Source organism: Mus pahari, chromosome 14 (assembly GCF_900095145.1).
Source record: "Mus pahari chromosome 14, PAHARI_EIJ_v1.1, whole genome shotgun sequence".
Classification (NCBI taxonomy): Eukaryota; Metazoa; Chordata; class Mammalia; order Rodentia; family Muridae; genus Mus; species Mus pahari.
In genome coordinates this window covers 66,356,826-66,372,650 of record NC_034603.1, presented here as the reverse complement: position 1 = coordinate 66,372,650, position 15,825 = coordinate 66,356,826, and the positions used below count along the sequence as shown (strand labels likewise).

The following is a 15,825-nucleotide window of genomic DNA, read 5'->3' as shown; positions in this document are numbered from 1 at the left end:
TTTCTGAGTTCGAGGCCAGCCTGGTCTACAGATTAAGTCTCAGGACAGCCAGGGCTACACAGAGAAACCCGGTCTTGAAAAACAAAAACAGGGGGCTGGTGAGATGGCTCAGTGGGTAAGAGCACCCGACTGTTCTTCCAAAGGTCCGGAGTTCAAATCCCAGCAACCACATGGTGGCTCATAACCATTAGTAATAAGATCTGGCGCCCTCTTCTGGAGTGTCTGAAGATAGCTACAGTTACTTACATATAATAAATAAATAAATAAATCTTTAAAAAAGAAAAACAAAAAACAACAACAACAAAAGCAGGCTAAGAGTCAATACAGTTTACTTATAGTTTACAACTGTCGACTATGGGGTTCATGACAACAGAACAGCCACTCAGTACTCTACAGTGACTGGCACAGAGAGGAAAAGTGCAAACCATTCAGATGAGAGCTGGGGATGGTCAGATGTTAAGCCAGGAGGACTAGTTATATTCAGACCAGCTTGGGCAGCACAGTAAGACCCTGTCTTAAACCCAAAACAACATAAGCTGAGCATGGTGGTGCATGCCTTTAATTCCAGAACTGAGGAGGCAAAGGCAGGCAGATCTCAGATTTTGAGGCCAGCCAGGTCTACAGTGAGACCTGGCTCAACAGACAAACAGACAAACAAAAACTCAAGGAGCTGAAGAGATGGATCAATGGTTGAGGGCACTGGCTGCTCTTCTAGAGGACCTGGTTCAATTCTTAGCACCCACATGACAGACAGCTCATCATTGTCTGTACTCTAGTTCAGGATCTGACAGCCTCGTCTGGGCTCCTAGAACACTTGGCATTTACATGGTACTCAAATACATGTAGGCACATCACCCACACATAAAACAATTAAAAATTGTAATGAACTGACTGGGAGCAGGAGAGATGAAATGGTAGCAGAAAAAAACTACCACCTCAAATCCTCGACTGCTCTCACGGATGTCAGGTAAATGAGACTAACCTACTCAGATTTTGTTGCCGTTTTTATTTGGTTTTGGTTTGTTTTTGTTTTTTGTTTTTTTTTTTTTTTTGTAACAGGTTTCTCTGTGTAGCCCTAACTGTTCTGAAACTTGCTCTGTAGTTCCGGCTGGCCTTGAACTCAGCGATCCACCTGCCCCTCACTTCCAAGTGCTGGGATTAAAGGAGTGTGCCACCACCGCCCAACTGAGACTAACCTACTTACAGAGTAGATAGTTATGAGGACCGCTCAGAAATGCAAACCAGCTGAGGCAGCCAGGCTTGTTTGTTCTCTATCTACATTGCCTGCTACTAAATGTGTTTATGACTGAGACTCCAAAGCGTCTGCAAGAATCCAGGATGCAGCTGGGCAGCTGCTCAGGATAACAATTCACAAAGCAGAGACAGATTTATTACACTGCAAGTTCCAGGCTAGTCTGACCTATGTAGCAAGCTCCAGGTCAGTCACATAGTAAGACCCTGTCTCAAGACTCGAGGAGAAAATTTTCAGATAAAACTTAAATAGGTATTAAAAGTATAAATGGTATTTAAAACAATTAGTGGACATGGTTATCACATGTCCGTAATCCCAGCAGTCAGGGGAATGAGGCAAATTTAAGGCCAGCCTGGACTACACAGCAAGATTTTGTTGTTACGAACAAAAACAGAACCACAAGAGGGATAGGCACTGGAGATAGGCTCAGTGATGGAGAACATGTGCTGTTCTTGTAGAGGATCCAGGTTCCATTCTCAGCAGCCATGACTGGCTATCCACAGCCACTTCTAACTCTGTTCCTGAGGAACCCAAAACTCTCTTCTGCCTCCTGGAGCACCAGGCATGCACGTGGTGCACATACTTACACGCAGGCAAAACACTCATCCGTGCAAAGTAAATATAAAAGAAATAAACACAACAAAAAAGCAAGCTCACAGAGAAAGAGCAGTTAGGTAAGAAAGTCTAGAAGTTTTAAACAAAGAGGACTGAAAAGAAAAAGAACAGACCACTACGAGAAGCCCACCAGTCCACTTATAGCTTTGAAGATAGCCCAGTGGCTAGATTACCTACCTGATTAAATGTGGGAGGCGGGGGAGGACCAGGTGGGGGTGGAGGGGGAGGAGGAATTGGCATTCTTGCCCTGCTCCAGTTGGCACCGTTCTCTCTCCGTCTTTATTTGCGGCTTTAGGTCATTCATATACCTGTAAACAAAACCAAGAGTCTCAAGAACAGCTTTATAATTAGAGGCTTGGGGCTGGTGAGATGGCTCAGTGGGTAAGAGCACCCGACTGCTCTTCTGAAGGTCCAGAGTTCAAATCCCAGCAACCACATGGTGGCTCATAAGCAACCATAACAAGAGGGAGCCACCCTCTTCTGGAGTGTCTGAACACAGCTACAGTGTAATAAATAAATATAATAAATAAATCTTTAAAAAAAAAATTAGAGGCTCTGCATGCCCAGGAAGTCTAGGACTGGACAGGGACCAGAGATCCTGGACATTTCATTCCCTACATAAACGCTCCTCACAGCCTCCTTTGATAAACTATTCTGTTCTGCAGTACTGGGACCCAAACCCAGGGTGGGCTTCACCACGGATCTCTAGTCCCAGCCCAATTAAAAACAAAAAAACGGAACAAAAACACTTTTTTTTTTTTTTTTGACAGGGTTTCTCTGTGTAGCTCTGGCTGTCCTGGAACTCACTCTGTAGACCAGGCTGGCCTCGAACTCAGAAATTCACCTGTCTCTGCCTCCCGAGTGCTGGGATTAAAGGCGTGCACCTCTATTTTTAGAAGTTTTAGGTTCACAGCAGAACAGAGCAAGAAGCACCGAGGGGAGTTTCTATCTCACCACAGTGTGTCTGACTGTTGGATCATACAGTATGAGTATGTTTTTTGACTCTATAAGAAGCTGCAAAGCTTCTTCAAAAGTGGCTAGACCAACTTTGGGTTCACATCAGCCATGAAGAATTCCTGTTGCTCCGCATCTCTGCCAGCACTTGGTGCTGTCAGTTTGGATCTTGGTCACTCTAGTAATCATGTACTGTTTTAGTTTGCAGTCTTGCTTTAATTTGTAATTCCCAAGGAGCCTGGTGTTGATCATGTTTTCATAAGCCTACCTGCCATTGTGTGTCCTGTTGGCTGAGGTGTCTAAGTCCTCGGACTTGGGGGCTGGTGGTGTTAGGGCTTGAAGGTGTGGTGAGACATAGGTTCTACAAATGAGCCATTCAGAATTCTAGCCTTATTATTATTATTATTATTATTATTATTAGACTTTTCATTTTACTGTTGGTTTAAAAGCTCTTGTGTCTCTAATGAAATATTTTCTTCCAGTTCGTGGCTTGCCTTCTCATTCTCATAGTTTTTTACAGCCTTTTAAGAACATAAAATCTCCGGCAGTAGTGGTACACGCCTTTAGTCTCAGCATTCAGGAGGCAGAGGTCAAGGCAGACCTGGTCTACAAAAGCCAGTCTCAGGATAGCCAGGGCTACACAGAAAAACCCTGACTTGGAAAACATGTATGTATGTATGTATGTATGTATGTGTGTGTGTGTTTTCATATATACAGGATATATATTCTCTATATATTTACATATGTACAAAAACACACTTATAAAATCATTCTAAGTTTCTGAGGCATTCAAGAACAAGCTGTAGACCAGATTTGACTCACAGGCCACAGTTCACCTGTACCTTGGAATAGTCACACCCATGGGACTTGATTAGAGAATAAATACCACATGAGAAATTAGCTACACACTTGGGTCACAAAACACTTAGCGTTGGAAACCTACAGCTATCTGCCCATTACAGTTTGCTTGAGTTCATATAGGAGTGAACTGTCGGACGGACTGACTGACTGACTGACCTAAGTCATTTTACTAGCTAAAGATAAAACAGAGCTCAAGAACACCAAGTCCACCAAAGCCTGGTCCCAAGAAAATCTCTTTTCTTGATCTCCAAATATGGAAGCCAGAATAACACGGGCACAATGAATACAAACTCAAGATAGGAAAGATATAAAATAGAGGGCTAGAGAGATGGCCCAGCACTCAAGAGCACTTGCTGCTCCTGTAGCTCCTATACCAGGCTGCTCACAAAAACCTGTAATGCCAGTTCCAGGGGATCCCATGCCCTCTGTGACCTCCATGGGAACCCACCCACATGCAGCACACAGACACACAGAAACAAAAGTAAAAATAAATCTTAAAAAAGAAAAAAAAGAGGGCTGGTGAGAAATGGCTCAGCGGGTAAGAGCACCCAACTGCTCTTCTGAAGGTCCCGAGTTCAAATCCCAGCAACCACATGGTGGCTCACAACCATCTGTAATGAGATCTGACTCTCTTCTAGAGCGTCTGAAGCTACAGTGTACTTACATATAATAAATACATCTTTAAAAAAATAAAAAAAGAAAAAAAAGAAAGAAAGAAAGAAAAAGAAAAGAAAAACAAAATAAGGTCAATTAGTCCACAGAGGAGCTACCTCTAAATAAAGCAACTAACGTGCTCAGGGCACAGGGAGATTTGCAGTAGTCCACAGTACAGATGGGAGACCATGTGTACTACACCAAACCTACAAATGTCAAGCTAGCATGGCTAGCCACAGGAAAGCCTAGTTTTGAACTACTTAAAGGGATATCTGTAATCCACCGGGAATAGTCTCTCAATGTCCTGCAATGAAGACAGAAAAGAAGAGCTATCCTAAAGGTTCTCTAGACAAGGAACTGTTCAGGAGAATAGAGCTGATCAGAAACTTGCCTGACAAATCTCCAACTCCAACCCCTACCAACGTGATGTCCAGAGCCATCTGTTTCAAAGAGACAAAGATCTGAACAGTGCCTGGATGGGTATTCTCAGGAGTCTGAGGCCTACATTCGCTTTGAAGTAGAGCAGTGGGGTGGTGAGATGGCTGAAGAACAGGGCATTTGCCTCCAAACCTGACAGACTCTGCTCAACCCTTAAGGCCACCACGGTGGGAGAGGTGGGGAGGGAGAAGACTCCAACTAGTTACCCTCTAACTTCCACATACATCTAGGCAGGGACTACGGAGAAAGCTCAGTTGGTAATGTGCGTAGAGTTCCATCCCAGAACCACCATTAAAAAGGCTGGGAGTGCTGGGTGTGCTGGTGTATTAATGGTGGTGTACACCTTTATTCCCAGCACTCAGAAAGCAGAGGCAGGCAGGAGGGTCTCTGACTTTGAGTCCAACCTGGTCTACAGAGCAAGTTCTAGTACAGCCAGGGATACACAGAGAAACCGTTTCAAAAACACAAAAACAAGAAGCTGGGTATGATAATGAATACTTATAGTCCTGGTGCAGAGGAGACAAGACAGGAAAGGCCAGCCTAGGCTTTTACAAGTTCCAGGCCAATGAGAGACTGTCTCAACATAAGGTGGGACAGCATTCTCAAGGACATTTGAATTCAGACAGACAGACAGACAGACAGAGACAGAAAGAGACACAGACACACACACACACACACACACACACACACACACACACACACACACACACAAGCTAGCTCCTCTCCAAGGGAAATATCATTCTACTTCTGGTTCCAGTCGTAGTCTTACTGTGTCCCTAAGTTGAATGTTGTCATCTCTCTTTACTGAGATCTAACCCTTTTTTTAATGTAATAATTAACATTTATAATAAATACATAAATATAAATAAATAAATGAATACAAAGTAATAAATACAAAGCACTGGTCTTTAGGACCTTTTCACTTCCCACATACGCCTCAGATAAACCATTAAAGTGTGAGAACCAACCCTTCAGTCCAGAGGTTTTCAACCCGAGTCTTGACACTTTTGGGGACTGCATACCAGATATCCTGCATATCAGATATTTACATTACAAATCACAGCAGTACCAAAATTATAGTTAGGAAGTAGCAATGAAATAATTGTGTGGTTGGGGGTCACCACAACATGAGGAACTGTGTTAATATATTTTTTTAAATCAAAATATGCCAGGAAGAGCAATGCTCGATAACTATGGTCCCAGCTACTCATGAAGCTGAGGTAGGAAGATCAGCTAAACCCAGAAGGCCAAGACCAACCTGGGCAGACCCCATCCTACTCAATGCCCCCAAACACATGCTTAGCTTCACTAAAATACTAATCTAAGTGGCAAAGCTCCATATGTAGAACCCTATCACCAAGGTGACAAATTTAAAATACATTTAAGGGGTTATTCTCCAAATCCAGAGGTGTCCTTCTCTAGCCAATATGCCAATAGCACCAAAAAGTCAAAATGGAGCAAGAGCCAGGCAGTGGTAGCGCATGCCTTTAATCCCAGCACTCAGGAGGCAGAGGCAGGCAGATTTCTGAGTTTGAGGCCAGCCTGGTCTACAGAGTGAATTCCAGGACAGCCAGAGTTATAAAGAGAAACCATGTCTCAAAAATAAATAAATAAATAAATAAATTGGAGCAAGAGCTTCCCACTCTCAGCCAATCAGGAGCACAGTTAGCTCACTAATGCCATAGCCAGAAGACAAGCTCTTAACTGTAAGGAAGATGGAGGCTCAGGCACTATACTGGGATGCCTTCTATGGTTAAAAGTCATCACTTTCCTTTAATATGGCTACTAAAAAACAATAAAGGCAGCCGGGCGTGGTGGCGCATGCCTTTAATCCCAGCACTCGGGAGGCAGAGGCAGACAGATTTCTGAGTTCGAGGCCAGGCTGGTCTACAGAGTGAGTTCCAGGACAGCCAGGGTTACACAGAGAAACCCTGTCTCAAAAAAAAAAAAAAAAAAAAAAAAAAAAAAAGGCACCAGTGCTTTTCTGAAACTCAGCTTCGTCAAATGTCTGGTAGATTTCTATTACATGCAGAGATAGAGTTAAAATGCCAAGCTGATTTTGTGAAAGGGTATGTGACACTCCTGTGCCATGTGGGTGCTGGGAATTGAACTTGCATCCTCTGAAAGCGTAGAACTCCTAAGTGCTGAGCCGTCTCCCCAGCCCTGCCCTAGGTTTTCTACAACAGATTGTGTACGGGCAGGGTTCTCATTGTTGTTGAGTTGTTTTTGGGGTTTTTTTGGGGGGGGGTTGGGGGGTTTCGAGACAGGGTTTCTCTGTATAGCCCTGGCTGTCCTGGAACTCACTTTATAGACCAGGCTGGCCTCGAACTCAGAAATCCGCCTGCCTGTGCCTCCTGAGTGCTGGGATTAAAGGAGTGCGCCACCATGCCCGGCTGACCCTGAATTCTTGACCCTCCTACCTTTGCCTCCTGAATGCTGGGGTTACAGGTACACAGCACAGCTGGTACCAGTATTCTGGATCAGTGATTCTTCACTGTTGTAAGGAGCACAAAAGCTGGGCACGGAGCACTCCTGTAACTCCAGCACATGGAGGCTGAGGCAGACAGCCGGGGGAGAAGGAAGAGGTGACAGCTTACTAAAACTTATAAAAGCATTTTATAAAGGGTAGGATGGAGATGGGCTCAGGAGATAGCTCAGCAGGTAAAAGTATTTGCCAGTCAAGCCTAACAATCTGAGTTCAATTCCCATAACCGTAGTGGAAAGAGGGGAATGACTTCCCAAAGTTGTCCTCTTGGCTCTGCATGTATGTCTGCACTTGCACACACTACACATGCACTCCTACATAAAAATCAAAATAAATTAAAATTTTAGAAGAGCGAGGGTCTAGGGGTGTGTGGCTCAGTGGTAGAGTACGCACAAAGCCTTGGGCTAATTCCTCAGAAGAAAATAAAGACATAAAGCATAGAGCTGTTTCTATAAAGATGCTCATCAGAGAATGCAAATGCACTGTCAGAGTCAACCAACATGGCCTAACTAACAGACACAGGGATTTCCCAGAACTGACCACTGTGGTGTTACACTCAGCCTCTGAAACATTAACTTCAAGTACTACATAGCTCCTGACCTCCAGGCAATTGACCAAGGAGTAGCTGGCTGCAAACACATCTCCACATGTTCTGCTGGCTGGCAGTAAAGGGCAGAGCAGTTTTTCTATGAATCTACTATATAAAAGGAGATGCACGGGTGTCCTTCATATACCATGGTTAAAAACAAACTTCAAAGACAGGCTTGGTGGCACTCGGGAGACACAGGCAGAAGGACTGGGAATTTGAGAGCAGCTGGGGTTACATGAGACCCTGACTCCAAAAACCAAAGCCCAACTTCAAAATCTCAGTGCACTACCAACTCCAAAAGGATGCCGGGGGAATCCACAGCACATGATTTATGTGTGCTTTCAACAAGCGCAGCCATTTCCCACCTCACCAGAGACATTAACATATCCCTGAATTCTGACAGTTATATAATAGAGTAGCTCAATGTTCATAATTAATATTTCCTCCCCACCCACATATCCCAGCAACCAGGGAGCTGAAGAGATACTAGCAAGAAAAATGGAGTCACACAGCTCAAATTTATTACCATCAGCCAGCTTGAATACTACGGAAGGTCCAGATTTAGGATACTGACTGACTTAGCTCCTTTACTGAAGAATGACTTGCATAAATTCCTCAGTATGGGGTGGGGAGAGACACTCTAGGGAAAGAGGAGCTCATCAGATAAAAGACCAAAAGTCCAAAGCGAGGCAGACAGAAACTGTCTGAATATAACAGGAGTTGGCCCTAGAGATGTAAGAGGGCACCTAGTTTTACAAAGAACTCTTCTAAAGGTGGGTTTCTGAGCTCACCTATAATAAGCCACATCTAGGACATTTGTTTAAGAAAGAAACTCAAATACAAGGCCTTAACCCAAACAGCCCAGGAAACTTTAGTGTGAAGGAGTCCAAGACACACTGCTTCCCGGAAATACCAGGAACCACCTTTGGCATCTGAGTGGACATCAGCTATAAAGAGGCAATGAATACGATGGTTAAGCATGTATTTTCAATGGCCCCTCATAAAACATTAAAATCACGATAAAAAGCTGGGGGGGGGGCAGTGGTGGCACACTGTCTTTAATCCCAGCACTTGGGAGGCAGAGGCAGGCAGATTTCTGAGTTTGAGGCCAGTCAGGTCTACAGAGTGAGTTCCAGGACAGCCAGGGCTACACAGAGAAACCCTGTCTCAAAAAACAAGGCCGGGCGTGATGGTGCACACCTTTAAGCCCAGCACTCAGGAGGCAGAGGCAGGCGGATTTCTGAGTTCAAGGGCAGCCTGGTCTACAAAGTGAGTTCCAGGACAGCCAAGGCTATACAGAGAAACCCTGTCTCGAAAAAAAAGGAAAAAAAAAAAACCCACAAATAACAACAACAACAAAAATCACAATAAAAGGGGATTTACTTGTTAAAGGTACCAACCAAAAATCAAAACTACAGACTGAAATACAGTTCAGTTGCAGAGAACATGCTTAGCAAATGCAAGGCCCTAGGTTTAATAGTTAGCATTAAATTAATCAAAAACAACGACAAAGAAAATGAGGCAAGAGATGAGAGAGAGAGAGAGAGAGAGAGAGAGAGAGAGAGAGAGAGAGACCCTCCTTCCCTCCACCACTGCTGAACCACAGACCCATAACTAAGGGCCAGCTAGTCACGCCTAAGGACAAGAGGGCAGAAATGGACACAGGGGCGTTAGGGCAGTCAGATGACTTGGTGAGTAAAGGTCCTTACAGACACAGAAAAGACCGAATTCTACTCTGGGGACACGTGGTTTGAGGAAAAACTGACTACCTCTGACTTCCATACTCCTGCATTTAGGCACATAAACGCATGTATGAGCACATAAGTATGTACACATACATACACACAGACTAAATCAATAAAGAAAGAACAAATTTTAAGTGACAAAATACTGATGAAGGAATGGCTGCACTGGTGGCACAGGCCTGTTATCCCAGCACTCGGGAGGCTGAGGTAGAAGGATAGTGAATTTGAAGTCAACTGGGGCTACACAGCAAGATCACTCTCAAAACACAAAAACAAAACAAACAGTAATAATAGGGTTGGAGAGATGGCTCAGCAGTTAAGAACACTCGATGCTTTCCCAAAAGACCCAGGCCTGCTTGCCAGCACTCACATGGTCACTTACAACTGTCCTTAACTCTAGTTTTACAGAGTTAGAGCCCGCTTCTGGACTCAAACAGACATGAGGCACACACATGGCACAAGACACATGCAAGCAAAACACCCACACATAAAATAAAAAGTTTAGAAAATTAACAAAATTTAAAATATCTTTTAAACAGTTTCCTTTTTCTTAGTTTTTTAAATGTATTTATTGTAAGTATATGAGTACACTGTAGCTGTCTTCAGACATACCAGAAGAGGGCGTCAGATTTCATTACAGATGGTTGTGAGCCACCAAGAGGTTGCTGGGAATTGAACTCATGACCTAAAAGCTTTTAAAAAGAAAAGAAAAAACTTTGAAAAAGCAGTGGGTAAATAACATACACACGAAATACTGAAGGCTGAGCTGGCTCTGCACCAGCCCAACAGGAACTGCCCAGAGTTAAGTAGCAGGCTAAGAGAGGAGATGCTTGCTAGGCTCTGACTACACGCACCTTTGGGAGGCAGAGTCGGGTGGATCTCTGTGGTTTTGAGGCCAGTCTGGTCTACATAATGTAGAGAGACCTTGTCTCAAAAAAAAAATTTTTAAAAAAAGGGTCGGGGTGGGGACGGGGATAAGATTTACCTCCTATAATTCAGATTCAGAATACACATGTCATAAAAATTAAGAAACGGAGTATAGCCAGGCAGTGGTGGCGGATTTCTGAGTTCGAGGCCAGCCTGGTCTACAGAGTGAGTTCCAGGACAACCAGGGGAACACAGAGCAACCCTGTCTCAAAAAACAAAACACAAACAAACAAACAAAAAAAGAAAGAAAGAAAAAGATATGGAGTATAATGCCAGGCATGGTGGCACAGGACTTAATCCCAGCACTCAGAGACAAAAGGCAAGCACACCTGTGAGTTCCAAGCCAGCATGATCTATCTATAGAGAGAGCTCCCGACCAAGCCATTACATAGTGAGATTCTGTGTCAAAAAACCAACAGTGGGGCTGGAGCGATGGCTCAGTGGTTAAGGGCTCCAGGCTGGGGTACAGGCATGTGCAAGATGCCAGACCTGTTACATAGCTGCTAAGAACCAAACCTGTCCTCATGACCACAGAGCAAGAGCTCTTACCCACTGAACCAACTCTGTAACTACAACACTGGGGGTTTTGGTTTTTGTAAATATCAAGCCTTGTAATAGATATTTGATGTTTTTCTCCCCTCTTTCTTAGAGTCTGAGTTTCTCTGTGTAGCTCGGCTGTTCTGGAACCTGCTATGTCGACCAGTTGGTCTCCAACTTAAGAGATCTGTGTACCTCTGCCTCCCAAGTGCTCTATTTGACTCTATAAACTATATATTCTTACTGTTTTAATAAAAAGACAAGCTGGGTGTAGTGGCTCAGCTCTCAAGAGGCTGAGGCAGGAGTGCTTCCAATTTGAGCTACATAATGCAACCAATCCATTGGGGATGGGGGGAGCTGAACTCGGATGCCTGTAAGGAGGTAGGGTGTGGTGATCAACACCTATAATTCCAATACCTGGGAAGGAGAGGGCAGGTGTACCACAAGTTCAAGGTCTTCCCCAGTTACAAAGCAAGATCAGGGCTACACCCTCCCCGTTTATGTACTTATTCATTTATTTAAGTGTGTATATGTGTGTATGTGTTCCACAGTGTGCGTGCGGGGGTGGGCGTGAGTTCAGAGGACAACCTTATAGACTTGGCTCTCTCAGCTCACCTTCACGTGGGTTCCAGGATTAAACTCGAGACAGCAGGCTTACGTGCTAAGTGCCTTTACTCTCTGAGCATCTGACCAGGATTGATTGACTGACTTACTAGGAGGTGGGCAATGAGGCTTGTGTGTGCCACAGTGCACTAGTGAGGGCAGAGGACAGAGGGTGACTTGGAGGAGTCTGGTCTCCTCTCCTGCAGGTCCGTGGCACTGCTCCCTCAGGTTGTCAAGCTTGCCAGCGAATGCCTTTACCTACTGAAATGTCTCACTAGCCCCTGCTCTCAGATTTTTTAGTTTATTTTTTAAGATTTATTTCATTTTTAATTACCTGTGTTATGTGTGACTCTATGTTAAAAAGAAAGGTTATAAACAAAATCATCACATACAAATAATAAACAACTAAGAGTAGAAAACTATATACATTAACNCCCCCCCCCCCACACACACACACATATACACACACAATCGAAGAACCAGCAAAATGGCTCCACAGGTAAAGGTGCTTGCCCCTCAAGTCTAACATCCTACGTTTGATACCTGGAACCCAAGTAAAAATAGAAGATAGGAAATAACTCCATAAATATACCCTCTGACCGCTACACAGGCACTTCGCGTGCACTGTCTAGCCACCTCCACATGCTCCCCAACAGTAAAGAATTAAAAGGACACTCAAGCCTATGTCTTGCTTGAACCTCTAATGGAACTGAGCTGCCCACAGTGCCCTGGATCTCTGCCACAGACTGGGTGTAACCACACAGTGATAAGTGGCCTCAGCAGAGGCCAAGTATGTGAGCAACCTTTAGGACACTAAAAGAAATCATGACCAAACCGGGTGTGGCAACACTCAACCATAGCCCCAACTACTCAGGAGGTTGAATCAGGATATGGCTTGAGCCAGGGAATCTGGAGCCAGCATGGGTAACACAACAGGACTCATTTCTTTAAATACATTTTTTTTAAAAAGTCAAATATAACAGCAAAGGCAAACACAAGGAAAGGATAAGGTTGAGCACAGAGGAACATGTCTGTAATCCCAGATCTCGGAAGGCTCATGCAGGAGGAGCCACACTGGCCCATGGAGGGGCACTATTTGGAGGTATGGCCTTGTTAGAGAAAGTGTGTCACTGTGGGGTGGGCAAGGAGACCCTTCACCTAACCACATGGGAGCCAGTCTTCTCCTAGCTGCCTGGAAGCTAGTCTGCTCCTGGCTTCCTTTAGATGAAGACGTAGAACTCTCAGCTCCTCCAGCGCTACACCTGCCTGGGCACTACCATGTATGCTGCCATGTTTCCTGCCTTGATGATAATGGACTGAACCTCTGAACCTGTAAGCCAGCCTCAATTAAATGTTGTTCTTTAGCCAGGCAGTAGTAGCGCACGCCTTTAATCCCAGTACTTGGGAGGCAGAGGCAGGTGGATTTTTGAGTTCGAGGTCAGCCTGGTCTACAGAGTGAGTTCCAAGACAGCCAGGGCTACACAGAGAAACCCTGTCTTGAAAAGCAAAAAACAAACAAAAAAAAAGTTGTCCTTTATAAGTTACCCTGGTCATGGTATCTCTTTAAAGTAATGGAAACCCTAAGACACTTACTTTATCACTTTTTTTTTTTTTTTTTCCGAGACAGGGTTTCTCTGTGCATCCCTGGCTGTCCTGGAACTCACTCTGTAGACCAGGCTCTATTTTTTTTCTTTTAAGGGTAGCATTACACTGACCATACCCAGAGTTCCAGGCCAGCCAGCCAAGACTACATTGTGAGTATCTGTCTTTAAAAGAAAGAAAGAAAGAAAGAAAGAAAGAAAGAAAGAAAGAAAGAAAGAAAGAAAGAAAGAAAGAAACCTATTACAAACAAAAAAGGCAGAGAAGAGACCTGGTCACTGATGGCAAAATAGGCTCTCTTAATGTAAGCTAGCCATATCTCTTTTAAGTAGCTGCCCACCTCCATCAGAGCATCCTTCTTGTGCACGCCGCAAACACAGAGCAGTAAGCACATACAGAGAAAGGAGGGAAGCCAGTGACAGACTTCACTAAGAAAAGGAAGGCCTGAAAGAAACTCTAAGCAGATGCCCCATGAACTTCACACCACAGAGGGAGAGCTGCCATGCCTCATTTCAAACAATGTAGTAAGTCCCAACTTACCACAGATAATCTAATGCCAGCACCATGACATTCCTCTCACATTCTCCTACCCTTGAGCCACCAGAAATGCAGGCACTTCTTGCAGAGCTGCTGGAAACACTTGCACATCATCACTCCTTGATCGCCAGCGTTAGGGCTAAATCAAGAGTCTGCTTGAAGTTATGAAAGCAGAGCAGGCTGATCCAGTTACGTAAGAAAAGTACTCAATCACACAGGACCATCTGGGCTGTGAATGCTGGGATCTCTGAACTAAAGTCAGCAGTTTCCAAGGCTTTCCCACTGTTCGAATGGCCCCAGATAAAAATGCCTTCATCCATTCTGGGTCAGGACAGCCCTCCCTCAGGGCACTCATTCACTTGTGCGCTCGAAGAGACTTCCGTGTCCTGTGGAAAAATATGCCCCAGATGATTGGATGATAAAACACTATTCTCACAAGCTCATATGAGAATATCTGTATTCTCTGCTTGGCCCCAGGAAGATTCAGAAAAGCCGTCAAGATTCCCTACAACTACAGACCCTTTGATCCCTCAATCACCAACTTAAGCCCCAGCAACCCCTTAATCTAAGGACTGCTCTCTAGTAATCTTAAAACCTAATCCAGCCAACCAGACTTAATGTACAAGACCAGAAGATGAGACTGAAGGGGCAGGCGTTATTAAGGGGAATTCTGGTGGAAAACGAGACCCAAAGACAGAGCTGCGGACTACTTCAGCATCCACAGTAGCCAGCACTATGGAAAGAGTTCCCTGTACGTTCCCTGATGATGAGCCCAGCATTCTCTGAAGCTCAAGGGGGGGAGGGGGGGAAGCTCAGAGGCAGAGACTTGCCTGGCCTCATGCAGGCCCTGAGTCTGGTCTTTAGTATCACAGAAATTAACTAGTTAGCTAACTGAAGTGCCTAGAGGGAGTCACACCCTCTTGCCCCTGACCTTTCTGCTTCTCACCTGGGCAGTGTGAGGGTTTTCTTTCCTCAAAATCCCTTCCTTCCTCAGGACCTTCACCTGAATCACCCTTAAATCCTCCCTCATCCTAAGGTTTCACCTTAAAAGTCAGTCCCTCCAAGTTCTCCCGACTGCCCTCTCCGTTGTCAGCCGGGGGCTCCCCATTAGCTGCCTACATTGGGAACGCAGTAACAGTTAATCATGTCTTTAATGGAGGTCTTTTCTACTAGGCCATAATTGTCACAGAGGAAAACTCAAGCCAGTTTGCTTGGCTGTATCTCTCACACCCAGCACGGTGCTTGGCACACATTAGGGGAAATGTCCTTATTTGCCATGAACTTGAGAACTATTTCAAAGGAAAGGAAACAAACAAACAAACAAACCAACACTGAGCATAGTGGCACACACTTAACGGTCAGCCTGGGCTATAACACCCTGCCTCAAGAAAACAAAGCAAGGGGCTGGAGAGACATTCCCACTGTTAAGAGCACTTTCGGTCCTTCCACACGACCCAAGTCTAATCTCTCTACCTGCTGGCTCACAACCACCTATAACCTGCAGAGAGTCTGACACACTCCTCTCTCCTCCCCAGGCATGTGTGAGCAATCATGTACACACACACGTAATTTCCTTTTAATGAGCTAAGGGTTGGGTTAGAGTTCAGTTGGTAGAAAAATGAAGGAGACCGAGCAAGAAAACCTAAAATCAATTTCAAAAGCTAAGTTCACTGTGGTCATTTTTTGGAGCATACTTTGTAGAAGACTACAAAGTCTGAATATCAGGATAGGGCACATCTATTGCTGATGGGGAATAATGACCAAAACACATCAAACAGCAAAGATGCCACCTGGCAGTGGTCGCACAGGCCTTTCTAATCCCTAGTGCTTAGCAGGCAGAGGCAGGGGGGATCTCTGAGGTTAAGGCCAGGAGTTCCAGGACAGCCAGAGAAACCCTGTCTTAAAACAACAACAATAAAAACAAAACACATGGGCTGGTGAGATGGCTCAGTGGGTAAGAGCACCCGACTGCTCTTCCAAAGGTCCAGAGTTCAAATCCCAGCAACCACATGGTGGCTCATAACCATCC

At 44.7% G+C, this 15,825-nt stretch overlaps 1 protein-coding gene across 4 annotated transcripts in view; it reads right to left on the bottom strand.

The window, feature by feature from the left end:
- Positions 1-15,825, bottom strand: part of Wipf2 (WAS/WASL interacting protein family member 2) — a 39,801-nt gene that overhangs the window by 18,540 nt on the left and 5,436 nt on the right. For 3 of the 4 annotated variants that reach the window (XM_029546366.1, XM_021212428.2, XM_029546364.1), the window contains exon 2: positions 2,045-2,175. In XM_029546366.1, the coding sequence (XP_029402226.1) occupies positions 2,045-2,107 (63 nt within the window). In that variant the 5' untranslated portion in view covers positions 2,108-2,175. Of the gene's footprint in view, positions 1-2,044; positions 2,176-13,799; positions 14,183-15,825 lie in introns of all 4 variants that reach the window. The other variant, XM_029546365.1, reaches the window with a different exon arrangement.